A 23,832-nucleotide genomic window follows, 5' to 3' on the forward strand; every position below is an offset into this window, starting at 1 on the left:
TGAAGTAAGAAAATGTAAACTTTATTGCAACTTTGTCATTCTAATTTCTCTGATTTACAGAACAGAAAAAACACTTGTAATGGCACAGTCATCGTAATATGTACATTGCTGATACTGCAATAATCCAGACACTGGTGTCGTCGAGATTTAAGAGTAGCATATTAAGGCCCAATGATACACACAGTCTGTAGAGAGAAGGAATAAACACATCAAAGCTTTTTCCTGCAACTTAAACATGAACATACCACGGCATTCCATAAATGCATTAGAACGGGAACTAGAAAAGCTCTCGCACAAAGGTCTTGGTTGGGGAAATCACAGTTTGTCCATTGTACATTCAGCTCTGGGAGAGATTAAGACGTTGATGTGTTCACAACATACTGAGTTGCACTAAGACATTTGGTGATTTGATAAGCTTCAGTAGACCTGAGTGTTCGAGTTGATACAGTAAACGTTTTGGATCAAAATTACACAATCAGTTTAGTGGTAAAGCATTCACTAAAAGTGATACGTTTTCGGACTCTGTATCGTCACTGCTGGCCAGTTAAGATTGTCTTGTGAAGAACAAATCAATAAAGAATAGCAAAGTAACTAACTGCACATTGAGCAATGCATCATGGTGCAAAAGGCCAGGGCTATTGTTGAATATAGTCCTAAAAGAAAATCAGTTGTCTCATTTACACAGTATTAGCTTAAAGCATATAGTTTGGTTAAACCCCACTTAAAAAAACATTTCACATGAGAAATACTACTAAATTAAGGCAAACAATAGATGTTGATGTGATTACAATGACCAAATGGTAAGATACTCACTCATCAGCTTTTATGTGAAGTGGCCACTGCATGTCTGTGACTTTTTGTATTGGCAAGTGTCTGCCATAGAAAGATGTGTTATGAATGAAAGCATTGTAGCCTATTTATTGGGATCAGAAGAGCTGCTTTCCCCATGTTGCCCAATTAGAGATATAGTTTGACATCTCTGGAAATGCACTTATTTGCTTTCTTGTCGAGTCTTAAATTCAGATTGAGAGCCCTCTCATATTTATATGGTAAAAGGTGCAGGTAGTCAGATTTTGGGGGTGATGAGTATGTACTTGATTTAAACTTACATTGCTAAAAATCGTACAAAAAACAAAGGGTCAATTATGTTTTAAATGCAGTGTGAATGTTAAAACTCTGTCTTCTCATCTAACTCTCAGCACAAAAGCAAACAAGTGTATTTCCTAACATGTTTAACTCTGTTAATATGTCGACCTCTGCACTGCCGTCAACAAGGATTTCTTCAGAAGAGCCTATCAACATAACACAGACTAAAAAAATAGCAGCCCATTTGAAATACCTTACTACAGTAGGTTAGTAAGAAGGCAATATATAAACTAAATTCAAATATAGCCAGAGTTACAATTACAGTGGCTTGGCCTCAAGTTTATCTGGCCTACAGTACTAAGGGACATTTATATATGTCCAACAAAGTGGTATGTTGATAAATTGGGTTGAAATACTGAATAAGTACTAAGGGGTAAGATTGTTGCGTCTAATGACTCTGTAAAGCACTGAAAAACCATAACTTGAGGTACATTCATTAAACATCAGCCCCTTGGACTGAATAGTTCAAGTAAAAGCCTCTTTGATGAGTTAGCAAGACATATGGTACCACGGTGCTTCGGCCTCTGTACGAAACTTTCTGTGAGCTAGTTTCCTCCCAATAAGCCTTTTCCTCTGTCCTTCTCTATCTTCATTTGGTATTCTTGAGAGATTCAGATTCTTTGTTCCTCCTTATCGGGAGAGCCAGCAGTGATTTAAAGACTGTAGAAATGTGATATGTAAACGCACAGATTTCTCCGGAACTTACATACAAAAAAAAGCAGAACAGATCAAAAAGTCCGGAAACAAATCAGCCAAGAGGTAAAACCGATTAACATTTTTCAAAAGTAAGAAAAAGATTGTGACAAATGAAAAAAAATCATTATGAACTGTAAAGTGCAAGTATAAAAAAAATTCTTTCTACATATCATCTCAAGCCCTGAGACAGGGTCAATAGTCTTCAGTGGAAAAGTGCAAGTTAAGAACAGCACGAGTAATAAAAAAAAAAAAAAGATTTGATTCAAAACAGTAACAGGATAAGTCGGGTGACTCGGTGGACCAGTCATGTGACTCAGCTTCTCCGTAAGAAAACAGCCACATCTTCCAAGGGCACAGGGTAATCCTGTAGGAAGGTCCCCCCGTCGAACACCTGCGCATCGCGGATGTCCGTCCACTGGAAGCCCCCATCAGGTAAATAAATATCCCTCTGCACTGCCCCCTTCTCCAGCACTGGTGCCACTAGAACCTGGACACGCAAATTGGTAAAAACAAATTCAGATGTCAGAGAAGATTGTACACTTAATTAGCAAGACGTCAGGTTACATTCATACACCATCGCATGCCAAGTACATCGTAACCCAATCCCATCCCATCAGGTCACCTCGTCTCCGATGAGGAACTGGTCATCGATGGTGAAAGTCATAGGGTCACTTGGACTGAGCCACCACATCGGCCGGTAGATGGGGTTTCCCGTCATCTGCCACTCATCTGCATACTTTTCTATCAGTGGGACCACATCCCTCTGGTGTTTCGCTATGTAGGCCCGTGTGAGGTTTAACACCTATGGGTCAATAGAGAGTAGAGCATAAAGGAGATGAACATTGGAGTAAAAAATAATTAGGGGTAGCATAGTGCGGTATAAATATATGTCACATTTATACTGGTTATTTTTATACCAGTCTCTGTTGTTTTTACCTTTGCCACCATTTTGTTTTAAAGTCCCTTATGAGAAGATACTATCCCCATATTAGAAATTCACATCAATCAATTTGTCCTACGTTTTTTATCGCAATCCCCAATTAAATCCTACATCAACTCTTCCCTACTTAAAAGTTTAACATTTAATTTATTATTTTGTATGATAATGTTTTTCCATATTGAGTAGAGTCTCAAAGTATGTGCCCACCAATGAGATGACATTTCTGAAGATTTAAATGTAATCATTGTCAGCCAATATGTGGGTCTCTTTTAGCATACCAAGCCACTTGGCACTGAGAAACTGAAACCAATTATGAAAAATCTTCAAGAAGAAATCCTTTTATTCAAAAACATGTGGAGAGATTCCAAAAATTTCAGGAAAAGTTTTCTCTTATTTTTCTCATCCATTTATATAACATTTGAAAATCAACTGATCAGATCTTGTGGGTTGTGCAACCATTAACCAATAACCAACCAAGCTAACACCCACCCAACCAAACACTTCACAAAGGGGCGTGGCAATCAGCAGTCCATTTGCATTTAAAGCTACAGATACAAAATCAGCACTTTTGAAACAGAGGGGTTTATGATTGCTACAATCCCTGATCTTTTTGGTATTTTGAGCCAAAACTTCAGAGACATGTTTTGTATATATCTGAAACCTGTAATAAATTGTTGAAAAATAGTATAATAGGGGACCTTTAAATAAATCATTGGACTTAAGGATTTCAGGACATGAATAATATTAATATTATATATAATATTATATAACAATGAGCTCTGCGAAATCCATTTGTGCCATCTCTATATCCAGACATGCAGAGAAAACTTAAGAGCTGCTAAATGTTGACTTAGTGATTTTAACACTGTCCACGTCTCCCTCTGTCCAAACTACTTCAGCATTCCTGGAAGGGTCACATCCTCTTCAGTGTCCCATGACAAAAACCGCATCTATAAAAAATGTCTTTTTATGAGTTGGGATTGGGAACATTTGTAGGAATGAGCTTGAAGTCACAGGAGCTTGAAGTCACTGGATGTTTCTCTAAATGAGAAGCCAGGCATGTGTGTGGGTTTGAGGTTTTATTGCTATTTGATTCCAATGTGGCCGCTGCTGTGACCTGTCTACGACTGAACAATCCCCTATTCTTGAAATAAAAGTGTTCCAGTTTAAACTTAAAAAGACAAATTAATCATGTGCATGCAGCAGTCAGGTCTCCTCCAAAGTTTCTTCTTAGTCTCACTTCATCCGAGTTTATAAGTTGAAGGCCACGCATGAGACCAAAATGGAAAACATTGCTGCTGTCAAACGTCTAGCTGTCCAAAAGGCCTATTTTTATCTTTGTCACGCAACACAAGTCACAACCAATATATTTTGCTGCCTCAGTCCTCTCCTAGTGGAAAAAAAATAAGTTGATCACTCCCACTCTGTCACACTTGTCAATTACTCATGGAAATCTTAATTGCCACAATAAAGTATTTTTCCAAGACTTGTCCTCAAATTCATTATCATTCCTGCTGAAGTGGCTCTTGAGAGTGAGAGTGAGCCATAAATCTAGAGAAGGGATTGTAATTCAGAACAGATGTACTCCTAACCACAGGTGATGTCGGGAGGGGGCCAGGCCGTTCGCTCTCATTGAGGGAAGGACAAGGGAGGGGGTAAAAAAATAGACCTAACCCTCCTGATGGAAACCTGAGCCATGAAAAGTATCTATGTCTGTCACCGTACTCTCTGAGTAAGTAGGCTTTGTTTTCCTGCCGAGCAAGGTGAACTGTACACTCCTGATTTCCAGCGGAGAGGGACATGGTTTAGTCCTGAATCTGACGTTTGGATAGGCCAGGTTTCAGCAGACCCTCATGCCTCCTGCAAGCACACCGGTGGGAACTTCTCAGTCCTGACCCTCAAAACTGAGCAGAGGCTGCTGGGTTAATAAACTTGTCCTCTCTTGCCTTTAATTCGTCAAGGAAATATCAACTTGCTTGATAACAAATCCTTTAAAAAAACACAAACCTGCTTTTTTGATGCTATTGTAATCTTTTTTAATGTCAATGAGGAGAATGTAAAGACTACTCTTTAGCCTGGCTCTGCGGTGGGGTTCAAAGTTCATTGTGTAGGAGAGAATGCCAGGGTTAGAGTGTGTTAGGGTGACTACTTGAGATGCTCTGCTTTGTAATCTATTTTTGGTTGTGTTTTTACAAAACAATATTCTAGATGTTTACCCGGTCCTCTCCGCAGACCCAGGGTGGCGTGTGGAAGCTGATAACAGGAAGGAAAGCTGTGATCTCCAGCCAACGGATGAACAACTCTTCATCTGTAACCAAGTCCCCAGACAGAGAACCACCTGCAAGGAGAGAGAGAGAAAAATAGCAAACATTGAGATTGGTAGATTCAAAAATATCCCAGAGGAAACATGTACGCTAGGTGATTTTGGAGATGTGGTCAAGTTGTCTTTTTAGCTGGACATTAGCTACTGAAGCACGGGACAAACATAGAGGGAGTTGGAAGTGAGTGAACCTTTAAACATAGCTAATATCAGGTAAAGCTCCCTCAGCCGATACAGAAGAGATGTCATTGGTTGTTAATGTCAGTCATTTATATCAAAAATGTTTATAAGCCAGGGTCCTCTGGTAAAGACCCTGCCAAGTTTGGTCTTTGTGGTGTTTGAAATGTAAATATCGCATTCTAGATATATGAATGGTATTTTGTAAGCCCACATGATAAAGTGTATGGCTTAAATTACATGAGTATAAAATAATAAATTCAATAATTGATTGATAGGAGGAAATAGTGATTTAAGGAAATTATAAAGTCGCATTATCCCTGCACAATTTTCACGCCTACCAAAACTGACATATGGGGCATGTGAGCATGCCATGTTTTACGAAGGTCAGAGAGCAATTACAGTATATCAGGTCATCTATTCTGTCTGTAGCACTGACACTTCTGTCTATCTTCCTGATAGCCATCAGCTGTTTGACTGGCTATTGCAGGAATTTGCAATAAACCTACTTTATGTCCAAAACCAGAACATCTGAGATCTATTTTGTGTCTGTTTCTTTGTGAAATAGTAAAAAAATTTGCTATATTTAGGACATATGACGTACTGACCTATTAGAGGTGAGAAAATTGACCAATAGGCTGTGGTATTACCTACTGCATCAGGAATGAGGAAGTTGTATCCCAGCAGAGTGTGGTGCAGCAGGGAGGGAATGATGCCCTTCAGGCCCATTGGGCTCCAGTCGGACTGCAAGGGGGTCATCCTCACAAACAGAGGCCTGTGGCTTGACCTGAGACACAAATAGCATTATAAGAAGTAGAAGAAGCAATCTCAACATGTAAAACATCTCTTTCTATAAACAGTGGCAGTTGGTACTGATGCTTGAGGGAGTTACCGTGTGCCCGCAGTCACTATGGTGGAGTCTCCTATCCGTGTGGCCATGTCGGCCAGCAGGCTGATGTACTTGTCTCCTCCGAGAGCCTGCGGAGGCCGCAGAGCTTGCTCCTCAAACAGATTTCCCTCGGCCCCCTCCAGCACGACATATTCCATTCCTAGGTGTGCCTGCAGGGATCCCACCCTGTCAAGAAACCAGCTCACCGCTCCAGGGTTGGTGATGTTTAGCTTTACACAGAACTTTCCTCGCCACTGACTCATCACAGGGATCTAAAAGGGAAATTTAGAGTTTACACAATGATAATTTTCTATTTTTGAAATTAATAACTAACTGCAGCTCTGCTGCTAATGCAGTGATAGATTTACTGTTTTAGGCCATGCTCAAACTGCTCTGCTTTTTATTAATCGGCAACTTGTGAGAAGAAACGGGTTGCAAGGCAGTTGGAAATTGTTTACTTTGGAAAGAGGTGCTGTGTCTGGTTTCATTTTTTAATAAAGAGAAAGAGAAAATTAGTGTTCTCATAAATTGAGGAAAATTCTACACTTTAGACATGGATTATGTTTTCTGTGAATGGACTGATCACAAGGTGACTCTTTACTGCATCAACAACTAGAATGAAATTAGAGAAACCTCGGGTAAAAGTTAACATGCAGACGGGTCAAGTGCTTCTCAGGATGATGATGAAGTCCACTCAGGTCTCACCAGCTGTCCCTGAGGGGCTGAGGGGAGACTGAGCCAGAAGGCCTCGGTGCCGTCCATGAGGGAGGTGTGGAACTGCGTGGTGTCCACGCCCAGGAAAGGGGACAGGGTGATGGAAATGTTAAGAAGCTTGACAAGTGGGAGGTCCCTGGTCAGTCTCTTGGACATCCCCCTTTTCCTGCTGTTGAGGTAGTCATGGTCCTGCAGAGAGACAGAGGCATGGTCATGATTATAAGGTTTTGTTAATTGTTTTATTTTTAAATGTCTCTTCCTCGTTGTGTCTTGTCTGGTCTTACCTCCTGTGTTTTCCCTCCTGTGTCTGATTGTGTCATTGTGATCACCTGTTCCCTTGTGTTTCTCCTCCCCTCCCCAGCTGTGTCTTGTACTGTAATTACCCTTCTTTGTATTTAGTCTTGTCTTCCATTTTTCTCCATGTTCTTTTGTCATCGCTTTTCCAATGAGTTGGTCCTGTGTCATGTCTTAGATGTCCCTTGTCTGCCCTCCCTTGTCCTCCTGGTTTGATCTAGTTTGTTTTCTCTATTTTTTTTGGCATTTTTGTAACAGCTTTTTGTGAATAAAAGCCTTTTATTCATTTTTTTGTTGAGATCTTACTGCACTTGGGTCCTATTTTTCCCTAACCTTGACAGGCATTCACTGTCATATCTGCATCAATAGTCGCAAGGCGTCAACATTCTACCCTAGGAAGGAAACCTTACATTTTGATAAGTTCGATATGATTTAATGATACTTTATCAGCATGTAAAATCTGACATTTTTACATCACAGCAGCTCCATTTCCAACATCAACAAGGACAAGAAATAAGGGAGCAGACATTTAACGTAACATTGCAATCGCTAAAGTCAATATTTTCAAGACCCCTTGCTGGCATTTGATTTGGGATTTATTTCTGTTGTTAATGTTTAGGATAGACTGGTCCACAAAAGAATGCTTTAGTCTCACCTTATTAAATTGTGGGACCCTATATCTCTGGGCATTGCAGTCAGAGACAATGTTAACATGTTATTATTATGGTAGGTTGATTCATGGAGTTTCACAAAGGGTTGTCCTACAATATGAACTTTGCCCTTTCACGTAATATCATAATCCTTTGGTATTCACATGGCAAAGTCAAAACAGAGATGTCAGGTTACATAACACGGGAATGACACCTTTTAAGAATACAACGATTGACCTCAGGAGTTGAACCAGCTGTGGGAAGAAAGAGTGGATTAGCACGTGATGTAATTTTCTTAGAACTTTTCCTGATGCTCTGTTTTGTCCTGCTTCTTCCCTGAATTTGAGTTCCACATATTTGACAAAATAACAAAAATGACCCAAACATAGCTGGCCTTTTTTCTTTTTACAGTATGTTTGTGAAACGCTGCATTATTTAGTGTCTGAGTAATCATTTGCGAAACATGACAGCCTTTTTATAACTTTAATTTTCCAATGCTTGTACTTCCACACTAATATGGAAACTCGGAAAGAAGTGTGACTGATAATTTACGAACACTTGTAAAGAGCTTTAAAGAGAAGCCTAGTTTTATTAACATTTCTTACAGAGGATCATTGTTGCCTTTTACACCTCGGTAGAACCTCACACTTCAAGGACAAACCCAGGCAGCACTCTACACATGGCTTATTCTTTATGGCAATTATGGAGGGGAACCGGATAACAACAAACTGTGTTTTATACCTTTGATGTACCAGAAAACTTCACAAAGGAAACTTGTTTTCACCAAAAAGGTTATTTCTCCCCCTGTTCTTAATCCTTTCACACCTTCTGAACTGGAAAAGGAAACATACTGTAGGGTTTGTGTATGTATATAATAAACTCTGCCTCCTCTTTTATTGCATATTCAGGTCAGATCACCGCATCAAGTGTGTCTTGGCTGACATCCCTTCTTTTCTCAACACACACTATCTTTCACCATCCCACGGTTACCACTCTGAGAGCAACCTGAGATCAGTTTGGAGAGTCTCTGTTGGTCTTCTCTCGGCTATATCTGTTTTGTAATGGAAGATATTGAGTATTGACTTAGATCCACTTGACAGTGGTCCTGTTTCTAGGCAGTTCTCATCAACTCTCAAGGACCAATGATAACATCACCTGCATTTTAGAACCAAATAATGAAATCCCAAACACCGGAAGCCTAGTTTGCTATCATGATCACGTTTACAAATGATGAGACATATTTTGAAAGTGGACAGTATGCTGGGGTCTGCATTCAGACTTATTATTCAACATAAGGGCATGCAGTACTACATTGTGACATTTCTGTGAACCTGTCCTCCCTCCTTCCCTCCTCGCCAGTCCTGGCAGATCTACTTAAGAAAAGTCTTTCATCTCTAAGCTTGACCAGTTTGAGCCTCTGACCGATGAACCCTCACCAGCTTCACAGCCCAGATGGTTAAGGAGGAGGATTACAGGAGTCTACAACTACACGGTGCAAGAATAAAGGATGAATAAAAGGTCATTTGTACCAATAGAGATATGCTTTGAGAACTACATGTAAGGTTGCCAGAGTATAACAGAAAATAAAACTTTGATAACATTGGCTACAATCATTTTCGTGAAACAGCTTGTCTTTTGGTACAAATGTACTTTTAAATGATAAGAAGCAAGGAAACTAGGGTTATTTATCACTTACATTATCGATTTATCTGTCAATTATTTTTACGATTAATCGTTGATCCTCAGAAAATATAGAGACATGTCCAACCAAGTTTCTCAAATTCCAAGGTGATGTGTCTTTCAACATCTTGCTTGGTCTGGTCAAAACCCACAGATATACAGTTTTATATGATTTATAACAAGGCTTAGTTGAATACTAGATTCTGATTGGTCAATTTGGACATTCCAGAGGTTGTTAGTTTTTGCTAACAGATCACTTCTAAGAGAACTGACCGTTACAAAGGAGGAACAAGGAACTACTGCAGGTGCGTCAATCTGCAGACCTAATTTTATCTTTTAATGAGTGCCAGTCTACTAACGATTCTAAAGCTGCGTATAGAGACAGTATGGCGGGCAGTGAGGGTGTGAGGAGCACGTACCATGTCGGAGAGGAGGGTGGTGGAATGTTCATTGATGCTGATAACTCCCTCCCCAAGCTGGTGTCTCCTCAGACGATTAGAGAAAGTCCTCAGCTCCCTCTCCACCTTCGGCCCCGAATCCATGTTAGTGAGCAGCTTCCAGAACGGCAGCCTGTAGTACACACAGAGGGAGAATAGAGAATCTGCTGCTCTAAGAAACCGGATAAAGGTCAGTTTATCTCTCCCTAAATACCCAGAAAGTTAACTGGAACCACAGATACAACACAGCTTGATTTATTGATAATATGAATCAACAAAGTTCCACTTCTGAAAAGGAAACCACCACTAATCATCCTCTTCACTGAACTTACCACAGTGCGTTCATGTTGGGCAGCTCCCTGCTGTGCTGGTACATTTGCTGCACTGCTTCCTGGTGAGCAGCTTTCACATTGTTGGCCACACAAACAGTGTACTGCAGAGGCGCTCGTTCCATACTGGGCAGCGACTGCAGGCAGAATTGCTGTCTGCTGTCCACCCCCAGCTGCAGTGGAATATCAGGAGAAACAAGCACTGCCACACCTGCAACGTGAAAGAGACGGCAGAGGGCCCAGGGTGTTTAACACATTGAACTTGCCAGACAGTCATACTTGATGCTTCAGAGAATCAAATGATAAGGACGGCCACAAATACATCTTTGTTCAGCAAACATTTCTAAACAAAATACAAAATATGGGTATGCAAAAATGTATTTTTGAGTTTTAAGTTTATAGTCGGATCAGTCAATTTCCACATCATAGATTTCAGGTGGAAAGACGAAATATCTTTGAGCTGGAAGCCTACATTCTGAAAAACATCTCCAACTTTACAAGCAAAAAATTGAACGAGTGCAAAGGATTGCACAATCACAGCAGAATATGATACAGTATAAAATAGTAGAAGTTAAGGAGATGCCCCGCACCCTTCCACTTAATATTGACAACAAACTAGAAAAAATATAATCCTATGTAACACTGTAGTGGAAGGGCACACAAATAAATATGGTAGACTAGTAGAAGAGGCTGTACATATGTTTTCTATAGTTTAAAACTGGATAAGAAATTGTCTTATTTCAACGTAAAATGGTAAAAAGGCATTTATTATTTCAACCACAACCAGTATGACTTCCTAAAATATTTTTAAATAAATGACATGTTATGTTTTACGTCCTGCCAAATGCTAAAAAAATTATTAAATACACATTTTGAATAATATGATATAATATAATTGAATACCATCCCTCTCAGATAATACACTGCCAGGCCAAAAAAAAGCTCACACACTCTAATATTCGTTGGACCGCCTTTAGCTTTGATTACGGCACGCATTCGCTGTGGCATCGTTTCCACAAGCTTCTGCAATGTCACAACATTTCTGACTTGCATTAATTTTTCACCAAGATCTTGCATTGATGACGGGAGATTCGGACCACTGCGCAAAGTCTTCTCCCGCACATCCAAAAGATTCTCAATCAGGTTCAGGTCTGGACTCTGTGGTGGCCAATCCATGTGTGAAAATGATGTCTCATGCTCCCTGAACCACTCTTTCACAATTTGAGCCCGATGGATCCTGGCATTGTCCTCTTGGAACATGCCCGTGCCATCAGGGAAGAAAAAACCCATTGATGGAATAACCTGGTCATTCAGTATATTCAGGTAGTCAGCTGACCTCATTCTTTGGGCTCATAAAGTTGCTGAACCTAGACCAGACCAACTGCAGCAACCCCAGATCAAAGCACTGCCCCCACAGGCTTGTGACCTTTTTTTTTGTCTTGGCAGTGTATGTCCCTCTTCAAAAAAGATATAATGCAATCTTTATGTAAAGCAATGAAAAGCAGTGGAAGTATGAGACGATCCATCGCAGATTCCTCTGATATGACATAGTGCGCGAGTGATACTGAGACGAGGATGAGCGTGACGGATGGAGTGTTGTGGGAGGTAGAGTGTGGGCTGTGTCAGCTGATATTGCTCCGCTCAGATGTGAGAAAAACACCCCTGCGTATGAGATATCACAGTATGTGGTTAGATGAGTTTACACTGGCACTGCTGGCAACTTCTCAGTAGGTAGGTTACACTGCACAGCAATGGGAGAAGTCTGGGATACATATCCAAAGTCACATTGAAGATGATTAGTTTTTCATTCTTTATTATCTCCTAATATTGGGGGTGAGGTACAAAGAACAACAGCTAGGTCCTCAGAAAATGTCTTGTTTTCTCTTCTACTGTACGTATCCGCAGCCTTTCAGAGGCCGTTCCAATGATAAGATTATGCAAAGCGGATAATTGTGTCCGCAGATGTAGCTGCCCTGCAAGGAATGCCTCGTCCCTCTCAGGTTACCCCTACCCCATATCCTCACCACTTCTCACCCGTCCTGGCTCCCACCTTTTCCCTCCCAGCTTTAATTGCCTTCCTTTCCTCTCTGCTGCCCCATCTCAGGTCAGCAGAACCCTGCCAGTATTGATCAGAACCCCCAACTCAGCTTTCGCTTGCCTTTTGCACAATCTACTCAAAGTAGCCAAACTGGAATTTGGGAGCTGATAGATAAACATATTAAGATTGGAGACCAAAGCCGGTTAACCATTTGAGAACCTGGGCTGGAAGCTTGGCTCACTTCCGCCACCCTCTCTAGTTTCAATGGGCTTACTGTTCCCATGCAGGCAGGGACCAGGAGCCCACAGGATATGGGTCTATAATCAGATTAATAGTTTCAAAGATCAGTCTTCAAGTGCTGCATGAAGCCTATTGAAGAGCCTTCAACAACCGGCTAACGTGTTTGCAACGGATAATGTCAAAGAGATACTGGTAACTCCTCAGCTGCCCCTCACAAGGTATTAGGTCACCTCCCGAATGCTTGTTATAGATTCATAATGCCAGATAAATGCAGGTTTTTGCTTGAAACTGCATTATATATTTAAACTTAAGAGTGATAAAATTGCTACAGTTTTTTTATGATAACAGGGGTGCCATGAAACTGCACAATAATGAACATACAGAGTGGTGTAGAAATCAGGGCAGCAGGAAAAAATGTTATGGCTTTATGGAAGGATGGAAGAGGAATGCAGGCAGTGGAAATAGAGGCGACCGGAGTACACCAGACACCGAGCAGCCTCGTAGAATGATGTGCAGATACAGCAGGCTGTGTTTTACCAAAGTGCGCACGGGGTGGAAAGTGGAGTTTGCAAGCATGATTTCTGGAGTCATATCTAATTTTTTATGGGAAATTGCACGGCAGGACATCAGAGAAATTGAACAATCTGCTCCAAAACAGCTGTACCTTTTATTCTAGCTTTAAAAACATGCTGATTTGAATGTTAAATCTACTAAATCTGCTCTGGGGGTTAAAGAGATGTATTCAAAGCACTTTGCATGTACCAAATTCAGTTTCAGTATAGGGGGGACTTCTGATTCTAAATGAACTTCTAAACTCTACTTATATAAGATGTAGGCTCTTTAAGACATAGACACACATCTCTGGATGTGCTAGATTGGAACAGGAATCAATAAGTGTTATTTAAAGAAAGTGAAGCAGGTTTGAGGCCTTGAGTTACAGCCAAAGTGGGGTGCACAGGAGTTAAAGGGAAAGCAAGGGGGAATGAGACCCTATTTTTAGAACAATTCCTTAAACACTTCAAGCTTCCCCCGAAATATTTTCCACTAGCTCTTAAAAGCTAAATTATATGCCTGACAGAGTGTATCCGCTCACCTTTAAAGCAGCAGATAGGCAAACGTAAAAATGATTTAAGTTTATTGGGTCAATTTGAATGATTCGACACACATTTGCCTCATTTTTTACCACTATTGAGGGGGCACTCAAATCAAGATTACTTCTTCATACACATCGTGCATTCACACACACTTCCTTTAATGGGAAACTGTAGACATTCAAGAAAAACAGAGCAGAACTTATAGGGTCGTAAAGATTCGGCACTTCCTCTCGCTCAGTCTGACCCCACGCACCTTCTGATGGGTCAGAAAGGATTTAATGTGGCGTCTAGGCCCTCAGAGACAGGCTGGTCTGGGCAAAAACAAAGTTGAAGGACTCCCTGCTGCTGTGGGCCAGATGGGCTACACTCTTTTACCTGTCATATTTATACTGTTATTTATGACACCTGTGCACATTTACAGACCTGAGTGAGGTTATAAAAGGTGCATTCAAATGCTCACTGTGTGTGTGTGTGTGTGTGTGTGTGTGTGTGTGTGTGTGTGTGTGTGTGTGTGTGTGTGTGTGTGTGTGTGTGTGTGTGTGTGTGTGTGTGTGTGTGTGTGTGTGTGTGTGTGTTGAGGAAGAATTTCCTTAACAATGGAAACTTAGTTTCTTTGCCCAACCTCAAGAAATTGATGGCCACAAAACTGGGATCTTGCCCTGGTAGTAAATTTCCAATTCCACTTATTGAAGAAAAATAATGAAACACTAAAACGACTTTTTCTTTGCTCCATTCCTGTCATCAATCAGCTTTATTGTTTCAAGTGTGAGATTCTGTGTTCCGTAGAAACATCACAAATGTAAAAATAATTGAAGTGATATAAAAGTATTTTTCATTACCGGATATTGGTTTAAGAAATACTTGAAACAAAGATTGTTTTCAAATCAATTATAGAAAAGATCATTATTTAGAAAAGAAACAGCTGAGATGAAGGACCACAGACTCATCATGTGTTGTGTTATTGTGGACAGTTGGTACATACTGTAATATAAATGGACTAACGCTGCTGGATAAACCCTCCATTTAAAAATGTCTTTCTCTTGCTTGTTGTCCTTGATGGAAAGTATTAGGTAGGACATGGACTGTGGAAAATCTTGCGGGATGATGTTCATATTGTAGTAGCCCTTTTATACAGGAGATGACAGCTCTCTTTTAACAAAGCTTCAGTTGGCCAAGTGAGTCATTGTTAAAGTGTTTCACCTCTTACTTGTCCTGCAGAGTCGAGGTTTCAGGGCAGCTGCCCAGGCACCGGTGACCCGTTGCGTAACAGAGGGGCAGCTTGTTTTCCTTCTACATCCGAGCTGAATATTTTAAGCATTTAATTCTGTTTTTGTGTGACTCAGAGATCTGGGGTTGGAATAAAGACAAAGGAAATGCTGAGGATATACTTAACCAGGAGCTATTTAGAACAAGAAAACAAGCTTTTACTCAGCCTTTGTTTTCTGGTGTTATTCCTACTAAACATCTTACTTAAGGCTTAAGTAAGTCTTTTGTCAATTAGATGAAAGCATGAAGTATCGGAATATTGTCTTTAACACCTGAACTTTGTGTGTTTGTAAAAAAATGTTTGGGTCTTTAAACTTAAGTTTGTTATAGTAGTAGGTCAATCTATACATTTTCAATACACTTTTTCTTTGAGTGCTTAGTAATAATAATAATAACATTTGGCTAATTCCTTCTAAGAGACCAAACAACAAATGAGGAGAAGCAACAAAGTGTCATTTCTTTGAATCCCAAACGGAAAGATTGAGTCCGGGGCAGAAATAAAGTGAAAGGGTTAGCGACGTTGTTGCCAAAGGAGACAAAATGTCGCTAAATCAATGATGATGGTGCTCTCTAATGATGATAGAGAGCACCATCCATACTATGTAGAGGTGGTCAAATATCTTAAAGAGATTCTGTCAAGACTTATAAATCTGGTGGAAATTAAATGTGATTGTAATCTCGTTGCTCACTTCAATGAGGGTATCTTGGAAAACGGCAGATATGAAGGGAGAGTAGATTCATTACGTTTATTGGATCCCGAGCTAGATGTTATCAAAGTAAGAGATACCACACACTCAACAACAGGCTTTCTCCAGGTCCTTATTTGTAGTGACAAGTCGAGGAGACATTAATGAGAGCCGTGATTTATCTGATTCATACAGTATCTGTACACTGAACAAAGTGAAATGTTGACTTTAATAAAATGTATTATGTCAAAAGATGTCACATAACTGTATTAGGTTAGTTGAAAGCAATAATATTAAGTTTAAATAAAAAATTCAACAAGGTTAAACGTAATATTATTGCTTTTAACTAACCTAATACAGTTATGTTACATTTTTATATGAAATACATTTAATTAAAGTCAATGTTTCAGTTTTTTCAGTGTACATGCACATGAAAGAGGCCCTCTGAGTATAAATAATGCTCATATGGATAAGCTTTTTGTACTCAACATTTTAAACAAAGGTATATTTCAGGGTATTTAAAAGTAAGGCAAGAAAATGTGTGTACAGTAAATGCATGGGTAAATCACGTACAAATACCAATAAATGATATGTGTTCCTTATTTATTACTTGATCCTTTTACTAACAAATAACCATTCACTATTTAGTTATTCATAGTCCCTGTTATATATGTTTGTACAATACAAAACAATACTTATAAAATACCTCAAATTAATGCTTAAATTAATAATGCAAATAAATTAATACAAATTATATATTTTTTATTTAACAAAAAATAAATAGACCAATCACAAAGAGCACCAGCTGTGTGTTAGGAAGTGAAGAAGTCCGTTGTGAATAGAGTGAGTGATTGAGAAATAATTTCAAATGCCTATCCATGTTGGAAATTGAATTATTTTAATATCTTTATCATTTTTTTTATCGACACCATAGGCTGCAAATAAAAGAGGGCTATCACTTATTGTAATGGTCCTCCAGTATTGTGTCAAGCAAACAGGCAGCACTGGATTACTGTCATGTGTTTTGACCATGTAAGATAAGATAAGATAAGATGTATCTTTATTAATCCCCACATGGATAATAAAATAAAAATGATATATAGTGCACTCATTACTCTCCAAAGTGTAGGTACCTACACTATCCCTGCTTACATTTACTCACTGTAACTCTGCATAGACTGTATCCGTAAGACTTCCAGTTAAGTCAATATAAGAATAAGCTGCTAATGCTGTGGGACAACTTGTCCCTTCTTATGTCTTTAATGCAGGATGTAGCTTCAGTGATATCTAATCTGTTCTTGGTAGCCCAGTTGTTTTTGTATGGATAAAGACAGGTGGGGCTATGACAAGTTCGTCCAGTTGGCAACACTCTCAAATGTCACTCTACTGCACAGATGCATATTTCTTCTCTCCTGCCTCTCTGCTTTGCTTTATTACTTCTTCTTTACCTTGCTACACTTTGCTCTCTCTTCCCAACTCTGGTTAATATCGACACAGTACAGTCATTCTGTTGCTCTTTTGTTTCAGTCCATATGTCTTGCTCTTTAACCATCCCCAGGAGTCCTCTTAGCTTACTAATGTCACTCAAAGGTCCCATATATACAGTCCCTGGGCTTAGACAGCTGTGAAGCCGTATTACACTGTTTACTAAACTGTAAGTACAATTCAACAAAATGATCTAAACATGCGGTGACCCTTCTTTATTAGAAACTGGAGCGATGCCTTTCAGGAACCAGTTTGGAGCAAAACAAACATACTCTTTTTCACCCGTTGGACGCTGAAGAAGCACACCCGCAACTAATTTAGAAATGAGGCGGAAATCATAATCATAAATAGGTAAAAGCATAATGTCAACGCAGCATTTCCTGAAAGGATATTAATTGATAAATGGCAGCATTTCAAATATTATTTTACATAAAATATTGTAATTAAATTCACTCTAAAACAACAACAACAACAACAATAATGAGACAAATAAAAGGGTTATAAATTACATTTGGTCTATAGAAAATAGATAGGTTAAATATGTTGTCTTTATTTTAAGTGCTGTTAGTAATTTCTAGCTCTGCATTCAATTCGATTTTAGTCAGTCTACATGCATAAATAATAACAATTTACTACCAAAACTACGATCAAACTGATAATCTGATTAACCCGCACACGGTTGCATAAACTCACAGTTTCCAAGAAGCATCCTGTTTACTATCCTCACATATGATATCTTCATTAAAGCTGCATCAATTGTTTCCTAACATATAACAACAACGCAGTTATGACTTTGTCAGAGCTGATGGAAAGAAGAGAAATGCTGCAGTGACTGTCTGATATTCTGATATTTTACTAAGTTATTTCTTAGCTGTGGTACATCTTTCCAACACATCTTCAAATCAGGTCAATAGTTTTCATGCTGACAAACAGGCAACTACAAAACAACCCAAAAAATATAACCTTCTTGGTGTAAGTAATTATGACGGTCAACCCATCTGACGTGCACATCATGGGTACACATTATTTTATAGGAGGAATCATTTGAATAAGGACTTCACAAGATTTATGCAAGGTAACCATTGGATTTCATGTGCCCATCACACAAAAAAAATGCACAACAAATACAAGCAATACCTAACCCTGAAATAAGGGAATCAACCGATCCTCATACAGGATGCAAACAGTTGTGTATACCAGTAACAATCAGACACTAGTAATTTCTTTCCCATAATGCTTTATTGCCTTGATTTAATTGAAACTATATTATTGTGTTAAAAACATACAGTGTATAAAATGCCAGAGCACGGCAAAGTACATTTTGGTGTCTGTTTTAAAGAGAACACCAAAGTACGGTGCGTCGCTGAATTGCACGTTTGACACTGTAATTGTGCCTATTCTCCTATAAGGGCTCATGATGAATTGGCACCAAAATACCAAGTTTGTGTTGAAGGGAAAAAAACCTCTACAGTTCATGAAAATAGCACCTTTCTACCCCACAAATCTGATGGCTAAACCATTTGTTAGTGGTGATGAAATACTCCAAACAAATTTACCAAATCTGAAGCATGACAGCTTATATTGTTAGGTCTTTTGTTTTTAACTCATGAGCTGCATGAATAAGCAAACAGTCCCACTTCATTATAATCATTCATCAACAATAATACCAACATATCCTTGATAAAGGAGAGCAGCCAAGTACAAATTGCAATACCTACATTTTCTCTGAGGAACATTATACTGTTAGAGCCAAACGAAAACATCCCTGAACTTTAAAGCAAGATATCATGTTAAATATACCTTAAACGCTCCATTAGGCATTGCTGTCATTGCTGAGCATCAGTTTGCTATGTTTGGGGCTATGTACACTGTGTGTCTGCAAGTCGTTTCTTGGCAACGTTCAAACAGTTGTTCTCACAGGGATCTCATCTCATCTCTGTTTTTTTTTCTCTGTGCAGAGCTAAACGGAGAAACAAAGGGTTACAGGGTCCTGATAATTACGGCCGTCCTTTCACAAGGTGGAAAAGGGATTTAAGTCATGTGACTCTCTTGTTAAGCCTGCCACTGTGTTACATAATATACAAAAATGTGTGTGTGCATGCATTTGTTTCTGTCGGTATGTGAATTAATGTATGTGAGACTGCTGATAAAAAACGCAAAGCCATTATCGATAATTGTTTGTGTGTCTTATTGGCTTTTATTCTAACATCAGCCTTTTGATTGATAACTTATAGGTATTTAATATACACATTCATACACACACTAGGATACCCAATCACAGTGAAAATTCTTGGTAAATATATAAAAAAGAGCAATTTGCAATGTTCATTGGTGTAACATGGAATTTTTAAATGTCTGGTTGTAAATCAGAGCATCTTATTCATGTTTCAAGATAGGGTTATTAGTTTATTCAACTCCACAAAAACACCCTTTGATAGCAACACATGTAGACACACATACACACACATTTCTCATCAGACACATTAACCATTCACATCCGCCACTGGTCCTTGCCTCCCCCACTTTTGCCCCCGGGATAAAAAATCTAACACCCCTAAAATAACCTGGTGAGTTATAAGAGTCAGCAGGGCCCTCATCCAACCTGCCCTTTTAATAGAAACAAAAGGCAATTACCCCAGTATCCCTAAGAGTTAATTTAAGATGCTATAGGTGGTTTGCTTCCCTTTGTAGTTTAATCTCTAAATTAATACACAAAGATGCCACAGACAGTATCGTGTTACACTCTATTACTGGGATGGTCGTCCTATCCAGTCACTGGTTGTGTTTAGTGGGGGGATGCTGGTTTTGGAGGCAGTCAGACTATTTTCCCCAGCTCAAACACAAACAAACACATTCGTGAGGGGGGTGAAGAAAAAACACAACAACATCCACAGGGCTTCCCTCACGCCCTGGGATTCACGCCACACATCGTATACCAGCTGATATGGGGTCAAATTTCCCAAGCCAACACTGCACCAATGGCAAGTGTGGAAAAACAGCTGACAATGTGTCATATGATAGATTTGGAGATGTCTTTCTTATTGTGACAGACCAAGGTGTGAAGAAGAACTGTAACTCCACTTTTGCTAATTACTTCACAGTCTACACTAACAGTAAATCTCAATTGATGCAAAATGATTGATTCCAACAAGGTCCTCTCACCTGATGATCCCAGGAAGTAGCGCTCCAAAGCAGAGCCGAAGCCAAATGGATTGTTCTTAAGATCACTCACAACAAAAGGCTGCATGGTGGCATTCTGATCGTTGATGGGCCAAGTCTGACCACGGACACTAGCACCACCGTACCAGGACACGTTGGTCATGGAGAAGCAGTCCTGAAAGGATGCACACATGCACAACATTTTTTTTTAGAGAGAAAGACCCATAAAGAAATGAAAAAGTCAACACAGTTGTTATGTTACAACATGTGAAATTGATGCTGACTGGGAAAAAGGAAAAATTCTTTAAACGTTTATTGATAAAAATGTGAAGGCGAATTAGAAGACAGTAGATGGTTTTAGAAAAACATTCGCTAGTTGCTTCAAATTACTCAAATACTTTGGGCTGACTCAAAAGTAAATGATGGATATAAATACAATGCATGAGTTTGTGTAAGGACTGTAGAGTTCATGTTTTCAGATGTATCACATTATATTCCTGATCAGTTAGAGAATTGATGAATCTAATCTTTGACAGAGCAATTGCAAGTTACATTTACTTTACTGGAGAAATGCAGGGCACAGTGCGGTATGTTATGGCTGGCACATGAGACTGTCTCAGAAAGCATCGCACGCAGGAGGGATTGAATGACAGAGGGTTTTCTAAGAGAAAGTCTGTCCTACCTCAAAGCGTCTTTATGCGTGGGGGACAAATGTGCAGACTAGCAGCTTGTTTATTTCACGTCAGCAAATCCGGGCTCTGCTAAGGAGTTTGGAAACAGGTGCCAAATGGTCACCTGAGAGGCTTCAGGGAAAGTTTTGGAAAATAATAAAATAAAGGCAACTTTTGTTTGGAAAGATTTTCTATGAGCAGTCACATCACATGACAGGGAGTTATGGTGAGGAATGTTCCATTGGGGACAGATTAACCTCCACAAACATCCCAATAGTTCAATGCCTTTGATAATTAAGCTGGTGGGGAAAGTACAGTAAATACTGTGAATGACATAAAGCATAACAACTGTGACAAAGCAAATTTAATTTAGTTAAATCGAGGGCAGAGGCAGTCATGCAAACTTTCTTTGTGGTCTATTACATAATTTTAAATTATTATTTAAATCAAAATATTGTTGGATTAGTTGGTCTCAGAAATGTGTATTTAAAAGTAGCAATAAAAAACATAAATTGAAATTAAAATTAAACATAAATAGCAATATTTTTTCTACCTGAATCATATGAGCCAAGTTATTTATGTGATTGGATTGTAAACCTGGTTGCAAACATAAAGTGTTTTTGGGACACATTTAATTAATCTTTTTAATTCAGCCTTAGAGGTGGAAATCAGGTCATTTCAGGAAGACATGTATAAAACAGACAATTAACTCAATGAGAAAAAATAAGCTTGTTATCATGTTTTCAGTTTTTAGTTTTACAGTGTGCACCAAAATCACACACAGCCATACTCAATCACATTCAATAAGCATTGAAGTAAATGCTAATTAAGGCAACATCAATGTGCAAAACTGCCCTTTGCACATGACATAGTGCGTAAATTGGCATCTTGATTGTGTTTAGAACAATTTTTTTTTGCACACTGATAGGGTAACCTTACCTTCAGCTCCACATGACAGTGCACCGGCACCCAAGTCATACTGTAGCACTCCGTCTCCGTCTCCTCATTCACCTCAAGCGAAATCTTCACCTCGGCCACCGAGTCCCACGTATAGCAGAATTCTGTTTTATTCAGCCAGCACAGGTTCCTCACAAAGGGAACCTCGATGTCGGGGTTCCCCACGTTGCCAACGTCTATCTCCACATAGGTCTTATCCTCCGCCAGGGTCTGTATGACAAGCGAGTGGGTTCTTCTCTCCCAGATCAGTCCGCTTAAAGTCCCCCTGAGGATCCAGTTCTTGTTAGGCTGGTCCACCACTTGCCAATAAATTATCCCGATAGTCATGACAAAAAAGACGGCCACCCCGAGACAGGCTATAGCTCCTTTCCAGGTCTCGTTCATCTCCTTCAATCCCGTGTCCCATGTTACCTCTGGGATGGGGCTGGGGTTCCTATTTCGAGCGTGGGGCATGTTGTCTTTGAGATAAGCAAAGAATCACACACAAAAAAAGCTGCAGAAATCTCTGTGCGACAAGTATCTCAGTTGCTTCATCATGTCATGGTGTTTTCAGGGAGGCTACAGGGTAAACCAGCCTACTCTTTATCTTTACACCGTTTACAATGTTTCTGTTGCTTTTTTGCGCAATTGTGCCAGCAACAGAGACCTGTCATGTGAAGAAAGCTGTGAGAGAAAAAAATCCCAGCGCGTCAATAAAACAGTATGAATGATTAAGTGACTTACCACATACTGCTGCTGTTTCACAAGGGTTGCATTTGTTAATTGCATTGACTGCAGTGAGCTCGTGAGCCGGGTTCGGCAGCAATGCCTACGAATAGCTCCTAAGACGCTGTCTTGCTTGCCCTGCACTTTCTGACGTAACGCCGGGTTGTTTCTTCAGAGGAAAGGTAGAGAGAGGGAAATGGGGGATCGGGAGGGTTTGGCTGAGTCTTGGAACTGCCCTCCCGGGCGAAGAGGCCACGGACAGCATGGAAGGGAGGGATCCCCATGCGTGCTTTAAAACTCATCGTGCGCCCTCCGTGCGTAAAGACTGTGGAGACTTGTCATCTGGTGGTTTGATAGACGGTCAGGGGCGTCAATTGCCATTCCTTATCCAAATTTGATATTGTGGGTGTTTCATATTTTTATTAGAGAGCAAAGAGTGATGATTCGGTTTGAAATCACAAGCACAATGATCTTTGCAGTGGAATAGGACTGTCTTCATTACATGTGCGTGTTTAATTTGTTACATCTAATGTACTTATTCATCAAACTGACCAAGAGGTCACTAAAACATTTTCGCCTTATAATAATTATTCCTGAGGGGATTTGATTATTAGTTGGTTCGAAAGATTGGGGTTTAGATATACAGCCCCGGAAAAAATTAAGAGACCGCTTCAGCATTATCAGTTTCTCTTGTTTTATTTTTTATAGGTACGTCTTTTGAGTTAAATGTTTTGTTTTTTTCCTATTGTATTCTATAAGCTAGTGGCAATTTTTCCTCTGTGTTGGAATTCAACAGACACTGGAATGGCTGCCATACTACATGTAGAGATAAAGATTTTTCCGCGGCTGTAGCTTGATTTGCCAGTTTTGCCAAGTGCACAAAGTGACATGGAGAACCCATCCCGGTCACCCAGCAAACATTCCTGCTCAAGCTCAAGGGAGTTCTACTGCACTAATATCATTTTTAATTACTGTTTGGCCACTGCACACTACATATTACAAAATAAAGTTATTTGGAATCCATGTTCTATTTTATATGAACTTTCTATCTGTTTCATTTGTATGCATGCCCCTAAAATATAGTGACACTGGTTTCATAGTGAGTTCATACTGACAACACAATGTCACAACATTGGAAGAAATGTCTTGCTAAACCTGAAAAGGTGTTTAAGTAGGTAAAATAAATATATTTTGCAGTGTCGACAGAATAGTAGGAAGCGTTTTCTCTTTGGCCTAAACTAAAATATTAAAAATCTGTA

The 23,832-nt window shown here is 39.5% G+C and overlaps 1 protein-coding gene across 3 annotated transcripts; it reads right to left on the reverse strand.

Annotated features, from left to right (window-relative positions):
• Positions 1–22,747, reverse strand: si:ch211-236l14.4 (SITS-binding protein). 3 transcript variants are annotated; one of them, XM_063899704.1, is made up of 11 exons: positions 22,592–22,747; positions 21,851–22,514; positions 20,244–20,415; positions 10,276–10,483; positions 9,926–10,076; positions 6,874–7,071; positions 6,172–6,440; positions 5,930–6,066; positions 4,999–5,120; positions 2,465–2,644; positions 1–2,329 (listed from the first exon to the last, which is right to left on the reverse strand). In XM_063899704.1, the coding sequence occupies exons 2-11, from the start codon at positions 22,319–22,321 to the stop codon at positions 2,156–2,158; spliced, it is 2,082 nt and encodes a 693-aa protein (XP_063755774.1). In that variant the 5' UTR covers positions 22,322–22,514; positions 22,592–22,747; the 3' UTR covers positions 1–2,155. The 3 variants fall into 3 exon arrangements, with proteins under 3 accessions (XP_063755774.1, XP_063755781.1, XP_063755767.1); XM_063899711.1 differs by having other exon boundaries at positions 21,851–22,301; positions 22,592–22,746; XM_063899697.1 differs by having other exon boundaries at positions 21,851–22,706.
• Between the last annotated feature and the right edge of the window lie 1,085 nt (positions 22,748–23,832).

This window comes from Eleginops maclovinus, chromosome 2 (genome assembly GCF_036324505.1).
Source record: "Eleginops maclovinus isolate JMC-PN-2008 ecotype Puerto Natales chromosome 2, JC_Emac_rtc_rv5, whole genome shotgun sequence".
Classification (NCBI taxonomy): domain Eukaryota; kingdom Metazoa; phylum Chordata; class Actinopteri; order Perciformes; family Eleginopidae; genus Eleginops; species Eleginops maclovinus.